Source organism: Psammomys obesus, unplaced genomic scaffold (assembly GCF_907164565.1).
Source record: "Psammomys obesus unplaced genomic scaffold, mPsaObe1.curated_primary_1811, whole genome shotgun sequence".
NCBI classification, from domain to species: Eukaryota; Metazoa; Chordata; class Mammalia; order Rodentia; family Muridae; genus Psammomys; species Psammomys obesus.
In genome coordinates this window covers 417274-440269 of record NW_026590681.1, presented here as the reverse complement: position 1 = coordinate 440269, position 22996 = coordinate 417274, and the positions used below count along the sequence as shown (strand labels likewise).

The 22996-nt window shown below is 42.6% G+C and overlaps 2 protein-coding genes across 5 annotated transcripts in view; one reads left to right on the top strand and one right to left on the bottom strand.

Annotated features, from left to right (window-relative positions):
- Positions 1 to 1717: 1717 nt before the first annotated feature.
- Csrp3 (cysteine and glycine rich protein 3) lies at positions 1718 to 11239 on the top strand. Of its 4 annotated transcripts, XM_055608353.1 has the most exons (6): positions 1718 to 1829; positions 6609 to 6768; positions 6999 to 7004; positions 8354 to 8486; positions 9545 to 9638; positions 10935 to 11239. In XM_055608353.1, exons 1-6 carry the CDS (start codon positions 1718 to 1720, stop codon positions 11009 to 11011), a joined length of 582 nt encoding a protein of 193 aa, XP_055464328.1. In that variant the 3' UTR covers positions 11012 to 11239. The 4 variants fall into 4 exon arrangements, with proteins under 4 accessions (XP_055464328.1, XP_055464327.1, XP_055464326.1 ...); XM_055608352.1 differs by lacking the exon at positions 6999 to 7004 and having other exon boundaries at positions 6609 to 6777; positions 8354 to 8468; XM_055608351.1 differs by lacking the exon at positions 6999 to 7004 and having other exon boundaries at positions 6609 to 6777.
- Positions 11240 to 15067: 3828 nt separating this feature from the next.
- The window catches only part of Zdhhc13 (zinc finger DHHC-type palmitoyltransferase 13), a 40562-nt gene continuing 32633 nt past the window's right edge, over positions 15068 to 22996 (bottom strand). The window contains exons 15-17 of the mRNA XM_055608366.1: positions 19338 to 19495; positions 16997 to 17094; positions 15068 to 15810 (exon numbers count right to left, since the gene is read on the bottom strand). Of these exons, the coding sequence (XP_055464341.1) occupies positions 15672 to 15810; positions 16997 to 17094; positions 19338 to 19495 (395 nt within the window). The 3' untranslated portion in view covers positions 15068 to 15671. The remainder of the gene's footprint in view (positions 15811 to 16996; positions 17095 to 19337; positions 19496 to 22996) is intronic.

Here is a 22996-nt window from a genome sequence, read left to right as displayed (position 1 = left end):
ATCTTCCTGAAATGTTCCCCCACCTTTTTTTTTTTTTTTTTTTTTTTGTATATGCTGGACTCCTGGACTCCTGCTCTCCTTTAAAAACTGTCTGAATATGGTCTCTTCTGTGACCTGCAGCTCACTGCTGTTCTCTTGTCTTAGTTACCAGAGCACTCTGGTCCATGGTGTTCTGGCTCCTGTCTGCTTTCCTCACTGGAACGTAGGCTTCTCAGTGCCGCGGACACAAGTCACTCATTCTTCTATGTTCTTGCCTTGATCCACTATTTGGTACTCAGTACAGTGTACCAGATAGGCAGGTAGTAAGCACTCCGGTGAGTGAGTGAGCGAGTGAGCGAGTGAGTGAGTGAATGAATGCAGAATTGATTTTACACTTTCATTCCACTCAGTAAACTGAATGGCAGAAGAGAAAGTTCTACAAAATCTTTCTTTGTTTTGAAGTTGTTTCCCAACATTTTTCTAAATAAACAGAGAAGACAGAAAGAAAGCATGGGCTGTTCAAGACGACCTCTGAAGGGAAAGGCATTTCAGGGGATGCTCAGATAGGCACAGTCCCTTCAGCCCAGTGTCAGGTTCAGTGGTATGTTTTCTGTTTACTTTTTGTTTCTAAGGAAAAACCATCCTTGTTATGAGACTGTGAGACTCAACTGGGAGAGCTGACCCAAGAGGGCTTAGTGCTAATTGCGACTGAGGGAAGGCCAGGACAGCTCTTAAGAGTGGCCTGATAGTGTTTAGTGTCCGTGATATCATGACGCATCAAGCTTCCAAAAAGCCAAAGGATCGTGGGTCCATGAAAACTGTGGCTTGCTCTTTATTAGCAGTTCTTAAACATCATCCTCCAGTGAAAAGCTGGGGGAAGAGAGGTGTGGCTGCAGGCAGAATGTGTCTCAAGGGTGCACGGGAACAGGTCAGCACTGTCTCTCATGAGCCCCCTGAGTTCTTAAGTCCCTTCCCACACACTGAAACATCTGGTGCCCTAAACAACACTGTGACACCCTGAGAAAAATGTGGGGGATGAGATGAGGTAGGAAAAAATTCTGCAGCTCCTCTACATGCTCATAGCATGCTGAGGGCAGCTGAGAGCACAGTCTATCTTCCCGGATTGCTGAACTGCTACAGTGCCGAACTATATGGCCCACAATGGTGTCCCTCAATGGCAGACATGAGGAGCAACACTCAGCAAGAGAATTTACATATTTTGCCAGCTGGATAAGCTAAAACTCTAAGCCACTATTCACAGCATCAATACTGCCTGCTCTGAGGTATTCCAAACCAGAACCTCACTGTATCCAGATCTGAGATGGGCTGGGGAAAGCTGAGCCAGACAAGAGCACATCATGTTCAGAAGCTAAGCCTACTTCCAATGAGATAACTTTCAAACTTTAGATGACAAAAAATAGTATTGGCATACAATTTTATGTACATAAGACTATTGATCTATTCCATCCAGGAACCCTGGGAGATACATAGGGACAGATATTGATGAAATTTAACTAAGCTGACTCAACAAATGGATTTCTCAAGACCTCCAGTGTCAGAGCTATTTGTAGAAGGTAGCCATTTGCTGAGTGAGTGAATGAGTGAGTGACCGAATGAATCAGGCTGTCCCTTGGTCCTCAGATCACTGTAGTTCTAGGTCAGTTTACCCTTAATGTCATCTAAACCTAAGGTATTTGCTTGATATCTTCTTAGATTGACCTTGGCCAGAGTCTTCACCATGCCGAACTGGGGCGGAGGTGCAAAATGTGGAGCCTGTGAAAAGACAGTTTACCATGCAGAAGAAATCCAGTGCAATGGGAGGAGTTTCCACAAGACCTGTTTCCACTGCAGTGAGTTGGACATATCCCCATGAGGGGACACTGGTGTCTCAGAGGTGGGGGCGGGATCTGAGTTCTCACGTAATCCTAATACTGCCTGTCAGTGTTTCTCACAGTGTGGCAGCATGAAGGAGCTTGATCAGGAAGCTGTGAGAAACAGTGCCTGTGGACTCTACTTGAAGAACAGTGCTCCCTTGAGCACTTTCTCAGCCATGCACCAACTTAGAGGTGCTTTCACCAAGCTCAAAGTGTGGACAAGTGGGCCTGGCCCTGATCTCTGAGACATTCGCAAAGTATGACTTGGCAGAGAAAGGAAACTAGCAGTTGTCTGGAGCCAAACTAGATTTGGCTTTGTGTGGCCCTGGTCTGTTGTCACTTATGCCAGCCGTGGCTGGTCTTCCTAAGGACTGAGGTCAGGCCTTGGGCAGCACATGCTATTTCTGTATGTTTCAGGCTTAGGCATCAGAACTTCATAAAGGAACTCTTTTACCATCAGGTGCCAGGCAGATCTGCAAATGCACAAATTGAGGGAGCTCTGCGCTAATGTGATCTTCCTGAGGGTCTGTTGCATGGCTTTGGTGAAGTCATTTCTCATCTCTAACTCCATGTGGCATGTACCTGCATCAGAGTGAGGGCTACATCCTGCACTTTGAGAATCCCACTCCAGTGCTCCTCGACATCACTTTCTGCAGTTTCCTAGCACGTAGTCCTTTTCTGGGAGAAATAGGCCATGGCTCTGAGATGGCTACTTCTCTGCTTCTAGGCTAAAGCAATGGCTCATAGGTTAGCTTTTATCAGCTACCTAGCTCTATCAGTTCTCACCCTCACGCCCCACCCTAGTGGTTGCAAACAGAATTTCAGTGCGCATGTTTCAAATGTGAGGGCTGAGTTGTAACTCCAATTGTATCTGTAGAAACAGTGACATGTTATTTTCTCAGTTGCAGTTTCTTGGTTCCTCCCCTCCTCAGCAAACATATTTATAGGGGAAAAAGTGACTCTTCTGGGTGATTAAGTTGACAAAATCACTGATGCTTTTGGTTTTAATGATGGTCAATATTTTTAAAGTCATCTTCTACATCCCTCATAGTCACCATTGTTCATTTATGATTATCTAGAACTTACTCTCCATTCCACAGCCTTTGGTGTTTCTCTAAAAATAGTCAGTGTTCTTTAAAGCGAATAGAATTTAGAAAGAATACTGGACTTAGACAAGAAGTAAGCTTTGAATCTAGGCTTTTCCATTCACTGTGTAACTTGGGAAGTTGTTTTACCATGGTGGGCTTCAGTTTCTCTATCCACAAGATGAGCATGGTTTGTTATAGGAGAAAACTGGGATCCCACACCTGGAAATCCAGTCTTCCAGCTTTGTCTTGCTTTTATTATTTAATGTTGATGTCTGTGTAGGACAGACATGGAAGTTTCCCACTGGGCGTTGTCTTGCCTTCCCAGTGGAAGACTCTGGCTGTGCTCAGTGGGGCCACAGAAGAGTTTTCCTGAGCACTTGGTAGCATATCCCATTTGACCCAGCTCATGAGTTGGATGAGAGCTCAGAGAACGGGCTTCAGTTGTGTGGACAGGGGCCTCTGGAGAGAGGAACACATTTATATATTTTCTCCACAAAATTTGCTGGACTCCAGCCAAGCTTCTGGTGGCAGGAAAGAGGGCCAAGCGGGGCAGCTCGATCCCAGTTTATTCTACCGGTGTTGTTCTGACTTTTAGATAAACTCCAGAGCTGATTGAGCTTTCCATTTCAGTCTATCCAGAAGAAATGCATGTAAAGCATACATGTAGCATTCCACGGAACTTTTCATCACACAAACCATCCATGTAACATTCCACAGAACTCTTCATCATGTAAAGCATACATGTAACATTCCACAGAACTCTTATCATACAAACCAGATTGTAACATTCCACAGAACTCTTCATCATGTAAAGTATACCAATAAGAGACTAGGTAAAATCATTTTTGAAATATCTCATTGAACGCAATATGTATGAGACACAGGTCCAATCGGTACGTCTCATTACTCATGAGATATTTTACATTCTCTTAGTGTTTGCACTGTTTGAAGTTGGGTATGATTTTGTGAACCTATAAGCATATCACATATGGCCGGCTGCCATGGTACTGGATAGCACAGTTCTCTACTGCTGTGAACAAAAGTTCCTTGGGTCCAGCAAGATGACCTGAGTTCAATTCCTGGGACTCATATGGAAGAGGGAAAGAAACATTTCCTGCAGGTTATCCTCTGACTTCCACTTACATGCTATCACACACACACACACACACACACACACACACACACACACACACACTCACTCACTCACTGAATAAAGTATAATTTTTTAATAAAAAGCTCTTTGGAAGCCAGAATTGGCCAGGACTTGTGAGGTATTCTTCACAAGCTGTCATGGTGAGCTGAGAGTGAGAACTAAGTCACAGGAACTGAGATCAGCGACAGCTCTGGAGCTCACAGCTGAGCAACAGAGGAAGTCACTGCTATTTAACAAACAGTAAATTCACTCAGCCAGTCATTCACCAGACTTTTGCAGCACCGGGCCCTCTGTTATGGTCTGGAGATATTAAGGTAGACTGTCTTAATATCTGGAACTCAGCATGTAAACCATCAGCAGATGTGTGAGCAACTGTGGAGGGTGCTAACTGAGGCCAACATGGGTGTCTGCCTCCTATGCCCAGGGTAAAGTGTTTCCCCTAAATTATTCTTCAAATAAAATTTTATTCTCCCCCCCCCCAAAGATTTATTTATTATTTATATAGTATTCTGCCTGTATGTGAGCCAGCAGGCCAGAAGAGGGCACTGGATCTCACTATAGATGGTTATAAGCCACCATGTGGTTGCTGGGAATTGAGTTCAGGACCTTTGGAAGAGCAGCCAGTGCTCTTAACTTCTGAGCCATCTCTACAGCTCCCAAAATTTTGTTCTTTCTTCAAAGCATTTTAAGGTTTCTTGTGCTATTGGACACCCTCTCAATGACTTAATTTGTTTTTGTTTTGTTTTTAGCCAAGAGTTAAAAAAATTATTTATTCACTTTATATCCTGATTGCAGCCCTCATCCTCTCCTTGCAGTCTTCTGCTCGCAGACTCCTTACTCTACTCTCCCTTCTTTTTATCCTCAGAGATCGGGGAGGTCCTCCATGGCTACCAACCTTCCTTGCACATTAAGTCTCTGCAGGCCTAGGTGCATCCTCTCCCATTGAGGAGCAAATGATTTTTAACCTTAGACACTTGAATAAATTCTCTCCCATACTTCTGTCTTCCAAGCTTCACAGCCATTAGCCTCTGGCTCATTCTACTTCATTCATAACCTCAGCTTCTTCTTTTACGCCTGTTCCAATTACCTTATTTTTTAACAACAAAACGCCACTTCAGAAGGCATGTTAACCTGCAGCAGTCTCATTTACGTCAGATCGCTTACACAGATTAATGGGTGCAACTGCTTTTTCTTTCTTTCTTTTTTTAAAGAAACAAATAAATTGAATGGACATGTCTTATTATTTCTGAGGCTATGCTCTCATTTAAAGATTACCAGTATAAACATGTAATTATCATGACTGTAAAGCACTACAGCATTTTGTTAAGTTGTGGAAACTCTTTACACTGTACACTGCCTTAGTGTTATGGTAGTTAATAGACTCTGTATTCTGAGACTGTTTTCATGTTGTAGCCTCCTTGTCAGGGACCAAACAAGGGCTTCCTGCTAGGGGCCCAGAACAGACCTAAGTGAACATGAGCTGTTCGGGGAAGCTAGTTACAATCAGCTGTCCCAAAAGGGAGTGGTTGGGAGTAGGATGCAAAGGAAGAATGGGATCCCCGAGTTTGTGTTAGATTATGAATAAATAGCATCTCCAAATTTTTGGTGTGTATTATTAAATATTATAAGATGATTTGACAGTTTAATTTACATCTTTTAAAGTTCCACCCTCAGGATTGCTTGTGTAACTCAGCAATAAGTAGCTTGGTTGGTATGACTAAGGCCCTGGTTTAAATTCCCATCCCCATCCCCATACACATGCAGGTACGCAGGTATGCATGCACAAAGCTTTTCCAAGTTTGAAAAACAAAACTTCTTGTAAACTTTATCTTTGATTAAGTTAGCTTATTTTTGGAGACAAATGACATGAGGTGAGTAGTATATAGTAGCAAGGCAGCTCGAGCCAATGGGAAACTAAGGGAAGCAGTGAGCCACTGTGCTCCTTCTGTTCCATCCGTGATTCCAGAACTGGACACAATATTGAAGTGCTCTTCCACAACTTTGATGAAGGGCAGTGGTGGCACATGCCTTTAATCCCAGCACTTGGTGGGCAGAGGCAGAGGCAGGAGTATTTCTGAGTTTGAAGCCAGTCTGGTCTACCGAGCTAGTTCTAGGACACCAAGGCTACACAAAGAAACCCTGTCTCACAAAACCACAAGCGAATAAACAGACACCTTGGCTGCCAGCCCAGACTTCCCTGATGCCATTCAGCATGATTCATTAGTTGGTCAGGAACACTGTTGCTAATCAGGCCCAAGACCGTGTACTTGGTTGCAGTGCTGACTGCCAGAGGTATACCCTCTTCCAGCTGGGTATACCAAACATACCACTTCTCTTCTCTGAGCCCCTTTCCTTATCTGCAAAATCAGGACTCTCCGGGAGTGACTCGAGACAGATGCTCCACGTATGCCAGTGATCATAGCCATGTCCTCGGCCGGGGGCTCTGAACATAGCATCAGGTGCAGAACAGAGAGATGGAGAGAGGTCGAGCCGGACTCTTTCTTTCTTCTGCAGTGGCCTGCAGGAAGGCTCTGGACAGCACCACTGTCGCAGCTCATGAGTCAGAGATCTACTGCAAGGTTTGCTACGGGCGCAGGTACGGCCCCAAGGGGATCGGGTTTGGACAAGGCGCCGGCTGCCTCAGCACCGACACTGGCGAGCACCTCGGCCTGCAGTTCCAACAGTAAGTTACCGCTGTGCTTCTTTCTTCTCTGCTCATCTCCAATTATTGAGACAGTTCATTCTGTTCCCATAGCAACATTTTCTGGAAGTGGGAGAATGGACTCCATTGTTGACTTGCCAACAATAGGAATATTCACCGACCAAGGTCCTAACAATGTATTGTCTCTGAAGACTTTCTTTAAATTATCCACCTTTCTAAAGGCAATTACTTTTACATGATAGTCCTCAGTTTGCATGTCAAGAGAAAACCAAGAATGTGCAGATGTTACATTATTTGACCTTTGCAAACTGTATGAACTCTCTTTTCTTCCCCTTCCAGAGCTTCTGTGTAAATCATATAAATGTGGCAGGAAAGCAATGGTCATTCTCTGCGTGCTTGTCATTAAAGATTTCTTTCCTAGGTTGTAAAAAGAGCAACATCTGCAATGCTCCGGGGAGGGTGTGAGGATGACGGTTTCGTGGGTTTCCCTGGCTGCCTGCTGCCCACACAGCATCCATCACAATCCTAAAGGTGTGGGAAATCACAGCGGCCACTGCCATCTCAGTCTGCTCCCCTGGCTTCACTGTTGATCACCACTGACCATGAGCCAGAACTGAAAGCAGTCTGACGGTGGCTGGTCCGCAGCTGCTGTCTGGCCAGCTGGTATCTGTCTGGACTCAGCCCTGTGGCGATTGGCCAGAAAGACTAGCTGAACTGAGCAAGTCCATCAGAGAGCAGTTTGTCATTTGGTCCCCTAAGAAGAAAGTCATCCACCACAGAGCCTGGACAGTTAAGGGATGTGTGCTCACATGTTAACTAGGGCGGGGGGGGGGGGCTTTCTGTTACTCTCCATCCCAGCAGGAGACCTTTTGTTACAGACAAGGAGGTGATGCCAACTGCACACTCTGACTTGCCTTACTTAAGGCCTACTTTCTGCCATTGGGAAAAGAGTGAAAAGCCCTTGGAGACCTGGGTTTCTTCCCAGCTCCACCAGCAGGAGATGCCTAGTCTTATTACTGTCTGGTTCTGTCTCTTTTCCCACTATCTATATCCACTTCAAACACTGGTAAGGTTTAGGAGATACCAAGTATAAGGGAACATCAAAGACTAAAAATGCAAGGAGCTGAGTCTTGGCCTCTATTTTGGATATTGCTCTTGAGGGGACAGGCGACTTTGGGAAGAATGACAAGGGGTAATAACAAGGCGTGGATGAATCTCCTACAGTTTTCACCACTCAGAAAATCATCTGGCTTCATGATAGTACAGAAAAATCTGAAAGAAAACAACAACAACAACAAATCAATAATAGCACAACCATAATGACACATGAATGTGTACAGAACTCTCACTAAGTTGTGGCAGCAAAGGCATAAAACCTTTAGAGTGAACACACTTTTGCCAGTCCACACTAACAGGTGCTAGATAAAGTGCTTTAACACAATCATCATACTTAACCCTCTCAACAACTGAGCCAGGCCCTGTGATTACCCCCATTTTCCCGATGAAGAGAAAGAGGCACAGTGGAGTGAGGTAAGTCATGTGAGATTCAATGTTCACAGTGTGTGCCAAGGTAAGTCTTCATATATGTGTCCACCAGATCCCCAAAGCCGGCACGCGCAGCCACCACGAGCAACCCTTCCAAGTTCTCTGCAAAGTTTGGAGAATCAGAGAAGTGCCCGAGGTGTGGGAAGTCGGTCTACGCTGCTGAGAAGGTTATGGGAGGTGGCAAGGTGAGGATGTCTGGTGAGCCAGATAGCAGATTCCCATCTCCACTGGGAGAAAGGAACACGGGGACTGTGGGTGGAGGTCAGACCCTTCATCCTCCTTAGCTCCCATGTGTTTAGAAACCACACATGACCTCCATTTCTCAATTTTGTGATTGTTACCTAGTGCCCTTTGACTACAACTAGTGCAGTTAGTCACAGTAAGAATTAATGTATTGGGGGGAAGGCATGCAGGATTCAAAAGTGTGTAAGTGCCTCTTCTGCCTTCCATAATTCTGTGTGAAATCCCTCTAGAGAGGTATCAGCTCTGGAAACCCATCACCCTTGAATAACTCAATCTGATTCTGCAACCACACAATTTTACTTGTATGTGTCCTGGCTCATGGGAAAGTCATCAAGTGTATACAGAAATGTGCAATGTGCTGATAATTCTGTTTCAAAAGTTCACCAAAGGGAACTGGACCCAGGCAAAGCAAAAATGTTTTAAATATGGAGAGGAGGAGCCTTGAAGAAATCTAACTTGAAACTATGTGTGGGCTGTGCCCACACATAGATCAGCCCTTTGTAGGAATACCAAAACCAACAGGCTGTGCTTAGAAGACAATGATGTGCAAGAGAGAGGTGGCTTTTTGAAAGCTAAGCCTGGCACCTCTGTGGCATCATAGTTTCAGAGAGTGGAAACAAGGCTGGTTTGCCTGGGTAATTGCCTACTTCCTCATCTTTTACCTTCTTGAATTTTGTATGCAGTATAAACACCACCACTAGCCTTTCTTGAGTAGTTTGTCCTCTGGATATTGTCACTCTGGGGAAGCCCTTTTCTGCTGAGTTTATTCTGAAGATAAACATACATGCAAATCATTATTATAAATCTATTAGCAGAGTTCTAAGAAGTGCCATTGCATCTTATTTTCTTGAAACCCTGCCATTATTAGTTGAGGGTCCTCTTACATAAGAGAAAGGCCAGGGTAATGGCATTGCTTTATGTGCTGCTAGTCAGTGGACTTGAAGTGGAACTACAAGGTGATGTTTGCCCCCCTGATAAGTAACCCTTTTGTGACTCCCAGCCTTGGCATAAGACCTGCTTCCGCTGCGCCATCTGTGGGAAGAGTCTGGAGTCTACAAACGTCACTGACAAGGATGGGGAGCTTTATTGCAAAGGTAAGTGGTTGCACAGACTTACTTGAAGCTTGTTTTCCCAAGGACCCAAGGGACAGTGAAGCTGTGCTTAGAGGCCTGCCTGTGTCTGCCAGGAGCCAGGGTGCTCAGCTTGGCAGACTAAGCTCTTGGAAGGAAGCAAAACTGCCCAAGGGTAACGGTGCAGCCACTGGCCTCAGCTCTGGGCTTCCCCATTGGAAGTTTGCAGATGCTCAGGAGGTTCAGGAGCACAGCTACCCTGAAGAGAGATGAGGAAGAATGGTGTCCTGTCTTAGGCCTAGATAAAGCATTATAGTCCTTTCTGAAAACCCAAACATCTCTCTTGTGGGAGGCGGATACCAGTGCCTGGCTGAGGGGAAGATCGCCCTAGCCTCATCTGTATGCCTCCCTCTATTCCTGATGTTGGCTTCTGATGTTACAAGTCACTTGGCAACCACAGGGACAGAACGGTCTTTTGTCCTGCCCTTGCAGCTCTGCCCCTCAGCTGCTTCCATAATCCTGGTCTTGTGTAGATGTCGAAGCCCAGCTCCCTCCTGACACCAAGAAAAGAAAGGACACACTAGGGAGCAATAGGTCCTCAACCCTGCAGCATCCCATCCCTATTCTGCAGCTCAGGGCAGTGTCATCATCTAATGACGGTGTTCAAAAAGCTTTAGATGCTTGTAGTGGAGGGGGATGAAAGAGGGACTGCTAATGTGGAAGCACACCTGCAATCCCCATCCCTGGCAGGCAGAAGCAAATAAACAGCAAGTTCAAGGCAGGTTTTTAAAACTGCTTCAAACAGACCCATAGACTAACAGATTGCCAAAGCTTTCCCCATGGTGACGCAGGACATGAATTCACTTGCTGTCTGATAGGCATAAGAGATATAGGCTTTCCATAGAGGAAAGGAATCAGTGGGGATGATTCTGAAGACATAGTCTTCTAGGCTTAAGGAGTGATGAAGGCTTGGGAAGGGTCATTCCAGGAACAACCTGGAGCAACCTCCTAGGAGGGACATTACAGGAACTTCAAGCACTTCTGAGTGCCTGGCAGGTATGGCAGGACTGAAGACTGGGCAGCAGCAGGGTGGAAGGCTGGGCAGCTGGCTTATGTGTACTATTTTACGAGAAAGCGTCAGTAAGACTGTGAAGTGCAAAGACATAAACAAAGATTATTAGCAAATCTAAGTACAGCTTTGTTTCTTTAAAAGTTAAATTTACCAAAAGGCTACCACTGGCAAGTAAAAGTATGATATTCAGGCAGGACCTAAAATAGCAATGCTAATCAATATATTCTATTTCATCTTCTCTTTCACAGTTTGCTATGCCAAAAATTTTGGCCCCACAGGCATTGGGTTTGGAGGCCTCACACAGCAAGTAGAGAAGAAAGAGTGAAAAGGTGTGCTTTCTCACAACCCTGCCAGCCAACACCAGTGCCAAGTAATCCCACAGATGTAGAGTTTGTCCCAAACAGCCTCCTTTGTAGCTGGACAGCATTTCTCTTCTGCAGTAGTCATAGGCTGCACTGAAGTAACAACAGACCTCTGGAAGAAAACATTGGAAATGTAACAGGCAACAGATGCTTCATTATTTACTGTCCTTGGGGTGGGGCAGGCAATAAATGTTGTAGTGGTGCTGTCTATCTCTGTCTTCTTTGCAGAGAGGGGAAGGTGAGAGAGAGAGAATTTCAGTATTAACCATGAAAAGAGGTAAAGGAAGTGTCTGGTATAGAAACATCTTCCTCATAACTGAGGATAGAGAAAAATAAACAAACAAACAAAAAAAACCCCCACAAAAACAAAAACCGGAGGTCTGAGAAAAGACAGCATGTAAGCAGATTCTAAGAGGAAAACCAAAATTAATAAATGACTGAGCAGTTGATCCTTTTGCCCCGTCATGGGCTTTGCAAAATTGTGGAAACTGAGAAATAACAAAAAGCTTGGCATATGGTTCTGTGTTACAGATGACAGGATGGTTTTCTCTTATTCTGCAATTCCTTGGGGCTTAGTGATTTTTAAAACTTTTCTTATATCAAATTGCTGGTCTCACTAATGAAACACAGTCAACTAGACACATTTTTCTTTACCTCTTTGGTGGCTTAAAAATATTTATCTTCTTTAAGCAACCACATCATTTTTTCTACCTCTCTGCAATTCCTTAATTACTGTCTGGAAAGCAAACAGAAATCTCTTGATTAAAGCTATGAACAAGTTCCAAGTTCCAAGAATGGCTACCTTTAAAACAAGCAGTTATGCCGTGGTGATGGTGGTGAGTCCCTTTAATTCCAGCACTTGGGAGGCAGAGGCGGGCAAATCTTTGAGTTCAAGGCCAGCCTGGTCTACAGATTGAGTTCCAGGACAGGCAAGGCTACACAAAGAAATGCTGTCTCGAGAAACACAACAAAGGCTCTTGCACTCTCTCTGCTTTGTTTTTTCTCCTGGGGGGACCACCACCATGCTACTCTTCTCTTTCTTCCTACTCTCTGTTTATCTCTGTCTTTTTCTCTCTCTATTCTCATGACCCACTCAGGCCCTAACTTCTCTTCCCTTTCCTCCCCCCAAATAAATCTCTTCATATATCTATATGAAGAGATATATATCTATATCTAAATCTAAAATCCCTCAAACTAAAACAACAATGAAAACCAAGCAGTCATTTACCTTGTGTGCTGCTTGTAGATTTTAAGAGCAATACACTATTTTAGCTTGTTATAGACTCCAGGCTTGCCCAGGAGTCAGTCACATGTATGCCATAATCACAGGAAAACACAACCTCCTCTTTTTCTGCTGCGTTTCAGATGCCAGCCCCACCAAGTATGTATCCAGGAGACAGAAGCTAAAACTCAGTCACCCATTAGTTTTGCCCTGTCCCTCATCCTCTTTCCCTACTCCTTAAGCCTCTTTGCTTCTGACTCAAGGGGACTTCTGGAACACATCACTCCATTTCCTTTTAGTCTATGTATTAGTTCACGAGGGCTGCTGTAATACAATCAAATAGACTAGGTGGCTCAAACAGAAATTTTCTCCTATGTTGGAGGCTGAAAGTCCATGATAAAGGGGTCAATATGCAAGGCTTGTTTTGGCTTACATCTCATTCCTTAGCTTATCCAGGCAACCTCATGTTTTCCCACAGTCTTTCCATCCAGCGTGTCCTATAGCTAGCTTTTAACTCTTAGGATAGTAGAGTAAATCAAGACCTATCCATATGATCTGCTCCAACCCTAGTTACTTCTTTAAAGGTTTTTTCTCCAAGTATAGTCATATTCTCAGGGACTAGACGAGAGAACATGTGAATTCTGGGGAGGCAAGTCCATCCATTAAAAACCCATTACATGAGGACTGTTACAAGCTGGCCTTGCTCTGGTCCTCCAGCTTAGCCTCCACATGCCCAGTATGCTATGTGCCCACTATGTCTTTGCTGATGCTCTTCTTTCTGCTTCACACTCCTGGAAAATGGAAAACCCTTCCATCTTTATTCTTTAACCTAACTCCTTAACTTGGTAAATGCCTATCCATTAAGGCCCAGGTCAAATGCTTTACAAAGTACTTTTTCCAAGTACTGGAGCAGATGAACCCACCTCTGTACTCCTGCAGCAGGCATATAATCTTCTTGCACCTAATTTTGAATTTCCATTTACATCCTTGTTACAGTGTAATGCCCTTCCATTTTTAACACACAACAAACAAAATGCATTCCAAAAACACTTATAGAATACAGTGGAAGAGAACAAAAACCAGACAAAATATAGGGTGTTCTAGAAGTGAAAAGACATGAAATTAAAGAAACCTAAAAAGAAAATAAAAGAACCTCATGGTGGATTGTAGTTTGCTACTTCCTGCGTACCCAAATCTACATTTCCCAGACTCCTCTGTTACTGTCTGGAACAGATGACAAGGTTCAGCCAATGGAGTCCTATCTGCCAAAGTTTCTTGGAGTCTTCATGCTCTCTCCACATCTCTAGACACAGAAAGTCCATTAGATATGAAAACACTCAGTAATGGTGAGTCTCTGAATGGACCCGCTGAGAGCTAGGTGGTGATACAAGAAATGAGCCTTAATGCTGTATTTAGACACCAGTACTGAGGATATTTAAAGCCATTGAAGAGATAGTTATTATCACATTCTCTTGACTAAGGCACACTTAAAGCACCAAATTTACTACAACCAAATTACCTTTCTTCCTGCTTGTTGCTTGGGTGCCCACCCTGTCCTTTGTAATTAGTATCACTCATAATCCCTTGATAGTATCCACTGAGCCTCATCTTGACCTCTGAACTCTAATGTCCTATTTGTATTCATCTGAATGGCTTTTAATGTTTTCTACCTTATTCTATAATTTCATTCATATTAGCTTTCTGTCTTTTACAAAGCTCATGATTATAATAGCTCAATAAATCACTGTGGAATAACCTAAAAAAAACATGAAATGCACTTTCCATCTGTAAGGACCTGGAATACAGTGGTGCCAAAGGTCTCAAGTGGAGAATTTGAATTTGAGTCCTGGCCTCTTACCTTTATTTATTACCTTTTATTCTGATCTAAATGGGCTGTGGACAATCTGGAAAAACTTATTCAGTAGATGTGGCGGCTTGAATGAAAATAGCCCCCATAGGCCCATAGGGAACGGTACTATTAGGAGGTGTGGCCTTGTTGTAGTAGGTGTAGCTTTGTTGGGGGTGGGCTTTAGGTCTCAGAAGCTCAAGCCAGGCCCAGTGGCTCAGTCTCTTTTTGCTGCCTGTGGATACATATATAGAACTCTTTGCTACCTCTCCAACAGCGTGTCTGCCTGCATGCTGGCATGCTTCCAGCCATGATAAATAATGGACTAAACCTCCAAACGCCAGCACCAATTAAATGCTCTCCTTTATAAGAATTGCCATGATCATGGCGTCTCTTCATAGAAATACAACCCTAACTAAGACAGTAGAGGCTAGTTAGAAAGACAGAGAATATAGTTTGGAGAGTCCGTTCTACCATCTGAGGATCTGAGTCTTCAAATGTGACTCTGATCATATCATGACTTGATTAAAAACTCCTTATTTCATTCAACAACTTAACTCAAATATTTATTGCATGAATACTGTATTAGACAATATTCTAGGTTATTTGCACTCTACAGGGCAACCACACTAAACATCCACGACTCACTTCATTTGCATTTAGTTCCTTCTTGGAGGAAGGAACAAAGATCCTTGAGGAACTGAACCGTAGCCCAGAGCAACACTGGTACAACAAAACAGCATTGTTCAGGGGTTTATAGGCCATGATGAGAAATTTAGCTTTCACCCCATGACAAGAACCTGAAGAAGGATTTAGTGAGAAAAGTAACTGGGAGAGCTGTGCAAACTATGCCAAGACTTATAAAGAATTGGCATTCCCTATAGAACAGATAAAATCAGTAGTTACAATCACTAAACAACTAACATTTTAATGGTACTGGGTTAAAAATCTAGATGAATATTTAAGACTTCATGTATTCAAATTCTAAGAAGAAAATTAAGTAAAATACTGCTTACTGGCATTAACAGTAACTCATTCTTAATTATGAATTAGTTTCACTGTATCTGTCAATCTATTTTCTCAAGATTCTAAAGATGTTAAGCAGCAGAAAGTAAGTCTCAAGTATAAAAAATGTTTTTATTAAGTGTGAAAGCAAAACAGGTACATCTATTTAAATATTCTTTACATATTTATAGATACAACAAAGACAAATAACTTATCAAAAATTACAAGTTTAAGAGTCCTATTTTTAAAAAGCCAATACAGTATCTGAAAATACTCTATTTGATCCATAATTAGTACTATTATGTTTTGTTTTGTTTCTTTAAAAAAGTAACTCATGTTCTTGGGGAAAATATGAAAGGTTTTTAAAGATGTCTGCCAGATTGCTCAGTAACAGACCTTTGTTCTAAGTCTGATAGAAGGTCCTCTTGCTGAAGACTGTGTTCCCATTGGGCTTTTGACTGTGAGGAGCTCAACGTGTCACTTCATTTTCAGATCTGAGAGTATCAGCATAAACAAAACCAAGTCAGGGTGTGTTGTGAGGTGCTCTTCTTCATACGGAGCGCAGAACCTTCTCTTTTGCCGGGTGGAAAACCATGGTGTACTGGGTTGTCCAATCTATGATGCAGGGCTTCACTAAGCCAAAGCAGCCACACTGAAAGAAATCTGCCAGGTTCTGTGTAAATCCAAGGCTGTCAAGAAAAGAAGAGAAGACAGCTCACCATACCTCCTATGCTGCTTGCTCCATGGAGACTTTTCCAGATCTCAGACTGCTCTTTTTCCCTGACATCTCCTCCACATTTTTATCACAAGACCTCTGTACTTTAAGGGTCCCCTCCCCCACTTTTGAGGCAGGATCTTACAAGCAAGCTGGCCTGGAATTCTCTAGATAGACCAGACTGGCCTCAAACTCAAGAGATTCATCTACCTCTGCCTCCTACGTATTGGGATTAAAGGTGTGTGTCACCACCTCTGGCCTGCCTCTAGCCTTCAATAAAGAAAATATAAGTATTAATTCCCCTAGCTAAGCCATCAAGATAGGGTCTTATGACTGCCAGGTGAAATGAGCATCACCAGCTTTGTACTACTCTCTAGACCTGGCTTACAGCTATCTCTCCTCTCCTCCATAAATCCACACTGTGATCTCAAACCAATCTTTGGTTCCCTTGTCTAACAGCCTAACACCAAGAGCGGACTATGAAACAGACTGCTCATGAGATACACAGTGAGTGCTTAGATCCCTCAAGGGCTCTGGGTCATCTCTGCCATATGACCAGCCTCCAAGACACTTCATGTAGGTGACAGGGAGATAAGCTTCAAAGCCTGGTCTTTCACATCACAAGATCAGAGTTCTTACAAAGCACTCTAATTTTCAAATTGGAGACTGGTTTTACAGGGTTGATGTTCTAAGGACACATATCCCAAATCTAAAACTCCAGCTTCTCCCCGACACAGGTGGGCAAGTTACAAAGAGAAATACAAGAATTTGTGGGTCTAGAAAAGCATGCTGAAGTTTAAGCAAAGCACACCACCTAATGCTTTCTACCAAGAACGGTGTGGCTGGCTTGTCAGCCACACGCTGATCTGTCTCATGCTGACCCCTTGCCAGCAACACACAGCCTTGTGATCACTTGGTCCAACAGGAGAGTCTCCACCTTGGCAAAACTTCAAAGTAACTTATATTTACACTGAGTCCAGTAGACTGAATTCCTTACGCCAATGGGCATATGATCTTATCACTTAAAACCTAACACTGAGACTTCCAAGAAAGATGGGCTCAGCTCCACCAGACAGTAGGTTACAAAATGGAACTAGGTCAAAAAAATCAGTTGCTGGGAATCTTCCAAAGACTTGGTGACCAGACCAGAACTCACTTACTTGTATGGTGTCTTCCTGAGGGACAATGTCTGTTTCATATGCCTGCTCTGCTTTAATAGGCTGATTCTCTCATGGGAAGTTAGGCCCAGAAATGCAATCTGAAAAAGATGAAGGAACATTAAGAACGAACACATCACCGCTCTACCTCTCTAAAAAGTGCACTCTAGGATTGTGGCAAACATTTAGAAGTCTACAAAGACAACATTCCCCCCAGACTTCTTGCTAAAGATCACATTGAAGACAAAGATTCACAACTTTAAACTCTTTTTAGCCAAGTAAATAAAAAAACAGCTAGACTTATTGTCTGAAGTTTATCAATACTCAAGAAAGCACTGCACATTGACTCAGAATTATAAAATAACTTTTCATTAATTCCAGCCATATCTTGTGGCCATATTTAGATTTCAACACAAGAACAAACATCTGTAGAACAACTGAAGCAGGGCAAGCAGTATCAGTACAATTCTGATACTTAGTTCCGAGCTTTTCTTTAAAAAGGTGCCAAATAAAAAGGTTAATAAACCAAAGGGAAGAACATCCAAACTCATAAATTTGAAGACTAAAGACTACAGTGATTAAGAAACTCTTAAATCAATATAGACCACAGCAGTTCATGAGGTTAGCTAATCTAAACCTCAAAACACACCAAATATCAATTTCTAGTCTGTAAAACTATATCTATCACACCACCCTCATCATACCATGTTAAGGACCTGAGATAACATACCTGAGATACCTGCTAAGGATTAGAGAGGTGAGGTAAGTGGTCCAAGGCCACAGAGCTGAGAGGCAGAGTTGGGACTGGCAGGTCATTGTGAGATACACAGCTGCTACTCCCAACCAGCAGCTTGTGTGCTCAGTTTGACAAAATGCAGTTAAAACTATCTTAAATCAGATCACCCAGGAAATCAAAGGTTTCAAATAACTGAGTTGTTTTGTTCCTTAAATAAACAATTGCGCAATTCTTGTTGGCAAAAATTACCTGAACCCTTTAGTCACTTTTCTTCCTTAGGACAATGTATCAATCTTTAAGTACTAACGCTATCATCTGTTTGTTTTGGATACAGTTTTGCTATGCAGCCCACCCGGCCTTGAACTTCTAATTTTCATGTTTTCAAGCTCTTGGGAGCTTGCATTACAGGTGTTATGACTCGACACATACCTTAGATATTAAAGATGTCTGAACCTCATACAGCACCTTATCACTAGAACAGAAGCAAGGCACTCTACCTTTGTTAGATGTTGTTTCCTAATCCATAAAATACAGCTACTATTCTGGTGTGTTCCCAGTCTCAAGTATGCATAATGTGTAAATGCTTTAGAAATGTACTTATATGTTAGCATTAAATATGTGATCACTCCCTGATAATATTGTTTCTTACTACCTGAGTTGCTGATGTCAGGAGAAAAAGGAACTCAGTTTTTTCAATAAACTCCTTTCCTCATCATTTTCCTAACCATTATTTCCCCCATAAAAGTGGAATCTGCTCTCCTTTTGCCAAGTGGTATTATAGAAACTTAGGTGTTTATTTTTATTCATTTTTTCTTTTTTGTGAAACAGGGTTTCTCTCTATAGACTTGGCTGTTTTGGACTCGCTTTATAGACCAGGCTGGCCTTGAACTCACAGAGATCTGTTTCCCTTTGCCTCCCTGAGTGCTGGGATAATAAGCATGTGCCACCACACCCAGCCTGCCAGTCTTATTAACTGGCTAAAAATGATCACTGTTGCCCACTCCACGCAGAAAGGCCATAGCAATGGGACATAGGACAGGGTAGAAAGCTCTGCAGAAAACGGAAGCTGTTACTGCCCTGGTGTGTGAACTTTCTCAACACATGGTCACCCCAGCACTACACCTACCTAAGCATTGTATAAGGTAATAGAATTGGAAGAACTGAAGGTAAATAACTATTTTGCATTTGTATAATAATTTTATACTTTGTAACATGTTTTCACACACTATATACCTTAAATATAAGATGAGAAGAAACTTGAACTGGACTGTTAGAAGAACTGAGTCTCCAGTTCTGATTTTGCTGCTTGCTGGGTAACTGAAGAATTCCATTCATTTCTCAGTATTATAAAATTAGAAGGCCAGATTAGACCATTCCTGAGTGGATAAAGCCTGAGCAAGCAAGTTATTAGTCTACCCTTTAAGCTGCCTGTGTGAACAGATGACATTATTATCCTCATCTTACAGACAAGGAAACTGAAGCTGAAGAGTGGGAGATAATATGCTAGACTAGAAGAGTGTGCTCTCTAGTCTTCTGATTTTAAAGTCAAGTCTTTCTATCCAACTATGACTCACTGAAAATTTCATTCAGAGCCATAATGAGAAATACCTGAAAGAGTTGATTTATTAATAAAAATGTTGACCATGAGAAATGGAAAGCTGCTAGCATGAAGATGTACAAAACCCAGGGTGAACAGGCCACTATCTGATTGAGGTAGGTCCATAGTCCATCTTCCTTGAATGTTGTTGTACAATGATTTGACCAGTCTGTAAATACAAAGGGTGGGGGGAAAGCATTATTAACAATAGCAAAAAATTATTTATCCTCCAAGAAAATAAAAATTATATAGTTCTATTTAGGGAGAAATGATAGACGACAGCATAGATCAGAATTCAATTTTAGGGATGGGGAGAGTAGCTCAGAGTGGAGAGTATCCTTAGTATGTGTGTGGTCCTCGGTTCAAGATACAAGCATCAAAAGTAAAGCAAAACAACAAAAGCAAAGCAGAAATCCCACTCAGGAGTTTACTTTCTAAACGCCAGCTCAGCTATCGGAGGCGAGAACAGGGGCCTTGGGCAGTGAGGATGTGATGGCACCACACTAGCAGTCGACATGAAAGGAATACAAATGAACAGGGCCCAAAAAAACTTTACAAAGAACAGCTCACTTAGCATAAAATGCACTGGCCAGAATTTTCCTGGGCTTGACAATTGAGGCTAATGACATCTAAGGTATCTCCTTCATTTTAAGGGGTTTTATGGATCACATACAGGATTGACTATCAACAATGAAGGTTCAGATGGCCAGGAATTGCTGTGGGCACAATATGTAATACAAGCACCCCAAATACCTTTAGGACACAACCTGTGGCAGGGAGCCAGGCCTAGTGTACTTCTGCAATTGCCTGATTCATAATCCTCTCAGGAAAAAAGGCCAGGATAAAGGGCATCACAAGACAGACCAGCTCATCATAATACAGAGCAAGATTCAAATAGTCACTACCCACTTCCTCCGTGGAGTCTACATGCCACTTAAAAGGGAGGCCATGCTTTCGACCCCTAACCCATAAGCTGAGAGTAACGCAAGGAGACAACAATAGGGAGCAGCAGAAACAAGAAAACAGATCTTCAAGGTCATGAGGCTCACAGGCACCATGATGGTACATAAGGGGTATATTATTTCTGAAGTGAGAATTCTATAGATTTGCACCTTGAGGTTTCACAAAATCCTCTGATAATCTGTAAGCAGTTGTAGACATTCCCTCAAATCCCAGTGAGCATCCCCTGGGACAGGAAGAAAGTGAGTCCAAGACTGCCCATTGTAGCCTTGAACATCTATTTTTCCTTTTTATTCCTAATCATCTTTCATGAATATATGCCTAAACCACCCTAAAAGCGAAAGAACAATCAAGGCAACACATTAAAGCAAATGATACATTTTAGAGTTTCTCATTAGGATAGCAAAGGAAGAGATATCCTATGCACCTGATGGAAAAAGAAAAAAAATGAATATAATTTCCACAGCAGGTGGAACAAACAGCTGTTGAATGGGGAGAACATCTAACTTCTTTTAACTTATGTATTTCTATTTGATAACAGCATCACCTACAGGTGAAGCACTCACACTGACTTTAGACTTAATATCAAAGATATGGCTGCAAATGGCCATCTACATTATCTTATTCAAGGTAACAATTTAGTCTGTATTAATGCAGCCTTCTCAAGTAGTCAATGGTTAATGACAGGATATTCCCCCTTTACTGGAAAGGGATTTTTTCCCCCCTCACTTAATATATCCTGATTATGGTTTCCCCTCCCTTTACTCTTCCCAATTTTTCCCTACTTCCTTTCCACCCAAACTTGCTCCCATTCAAGAAAGGAAGTTCTTTGTTCCACGACAGTCATTCTCATCTTTAGGTAGTGCTGACATTCACACACCACTTCCTGATATGATGTAATACCTTTCTCCCTGTAACTTGTAGAATGCTGACTTTCTGATTCCCTTCTTTCTACTCTTAAAATAGACCTTGTAAAAGATGAAAGCCAGATGCTGTGATGAGACAGAAACAGCTAACAGTGGGTCATATGAGGAGGGTACATAGCACAAGTCTAGTGATAACAACGTGAATGGAAAACAAAGGAGGTATGGCAATGAGGCCTTGTTAAGAGAAACAGAGCACAAACTCATGTTTACTGTCTGGAAAAAAAATGATAAATGAAACAATATCTTTGCCAGTGACAAAGTATGTTCAGCTGGTCTACAGAATTTTAATGCCTCACACACAAAATATATGAAAACTGGTCAAAGCCAGAAAAAGAAAACAAAGAAGGAAAATAATAACTGTGTCATAAAAATCCAACTTGGAAAGACTGTGATGGAAAATCACTGCTGTCCTTATCATTATGGTCTTATGCTAGACCTCTACACCAAATAACACAACTATTTTTAGTGAGGAGAGACAAGGGTGGTGCAAAGTTTGGCTCCTTTCTGCTAGGATCGAGCCCAAGAGACAAGCTGGTATGTGGGCCAATTTAGAAGGCTTCCAAGAACAGGCCTCATGGTCAAACCTAAGAGGCAGCTGTCAGAGAACCTCTGTTAAGATCTTTGCTGTACGACACAATCTAAGATGGTTTAAAATGCTCAGGGCTGCTGTGGATTTGGATAAGAATTGAGCTCCCTTCTGACTGTATTAGACCTGTGTGATCCGGTCATGGTTATGATTTATAAAGCACTCCCTAAATGTGTCAGGATGGAAAGGGTCTGAAGCCTACACTGTGCCATATCAGGGCACAAGGCAACCCAGTGCATGCACACACTAGCAACCTCCAGACACGAAAACTCAAATCAAATAGAACCTATAACCTTGGCTGCTTGTACAGAAGGAAGTGAGAGGCAGGGAATAAACACACAGAAAGCTGTCTTAGAGCTAGCGATTGGCTTAGTTGCTTAAGGCTGCTCCTGCCAAGCCTGATGACCCGAGGTCTGATCCCTGAAGCACACATGGTGGAAAGAGAGAACTGGTTCTTGTATGTTGTCTCCTCACTACCCCCACACAAACAAAAAAATAGATAAATGAACAAACAAATGAAAGACAACAAAAACAAGCCCCCCTCCTCTCCCAAAGAAACTCCTTACATTTACACAAGGAAGTGGGAATGATGCAAAGAGGAGACAGCAGGAAAGGACAAGAGTGCTAAGGTTTGGGATGTGGAGGCAAAAAGAAAATACTGTGTTTCTGAAGTCTTCAGCTCACAGCAATAAGCTAGGACACTAGTGGCCGCAAAACAGAGTGGGAGACTAGATGTGAAAAGCTTAGGAGTGAAGACCATGTCTAAATTTTCCCAGGCCTCAAAAATACATAAACTACAAATTGTTAAAGTCCAAAGTTCAAATAAATACATAGGTAAATAAATGCCAGCATCACTCCAGGTTCTTTCCCTAGGCCACCTATTTCAAGGTGTGAAGAGTGTAGTTCACAATTCTTAAGAGCTCACCACCATCCTTTAGGCTTCAGTTTAAACCCTGCCCTTCATCAGTTACCTCAGAACAGCCCTGCACGACACACCAGACTCCTGAAGGTTACTTTCTGCTCAACTACAGAGCAAGAGAGCCAGTATTTTCTTCCTAACTTCTCCACTGTGACAGTTTTCCCCTTGTTTCTCAGTTTCAACTCTATTCTCAAATGGCCTGCACTCTCACAGCTTTGCTCTTCCACTTTACTGTGACCCACCACCAGCCTCTTCTTTTCTGGTCTTACTCACGTCACT

What these genes read in the sequence shown, in the direction of transcription:
- Csrp3 (XM_055608351.1), top strand. Translation starts at nt 1,718, where the DNA reads ATGCCGAACTGGGGCGGAGGTGCAAAATGTGGAGCCTGTGAAAAGACA. An exon ending in AGGTTATGGGAGGTGGCAAG is followed by an intron (nt 8,487 to 9,544) that starts GTGAGGATGTCT and finishes TGTGACTCCCAG; the next exon opens with CCTTGGCATAAGACCTGCTT. An exon ending in TGGGGAGCTTTATTGCAAAG is followed by an intron (nt 9,639 to 10,934) that starts GTAAGTGGTTGC and finishes TCTCTTTCACAG; the next exon opens with TTTGCTATGCCAAAAATTTT.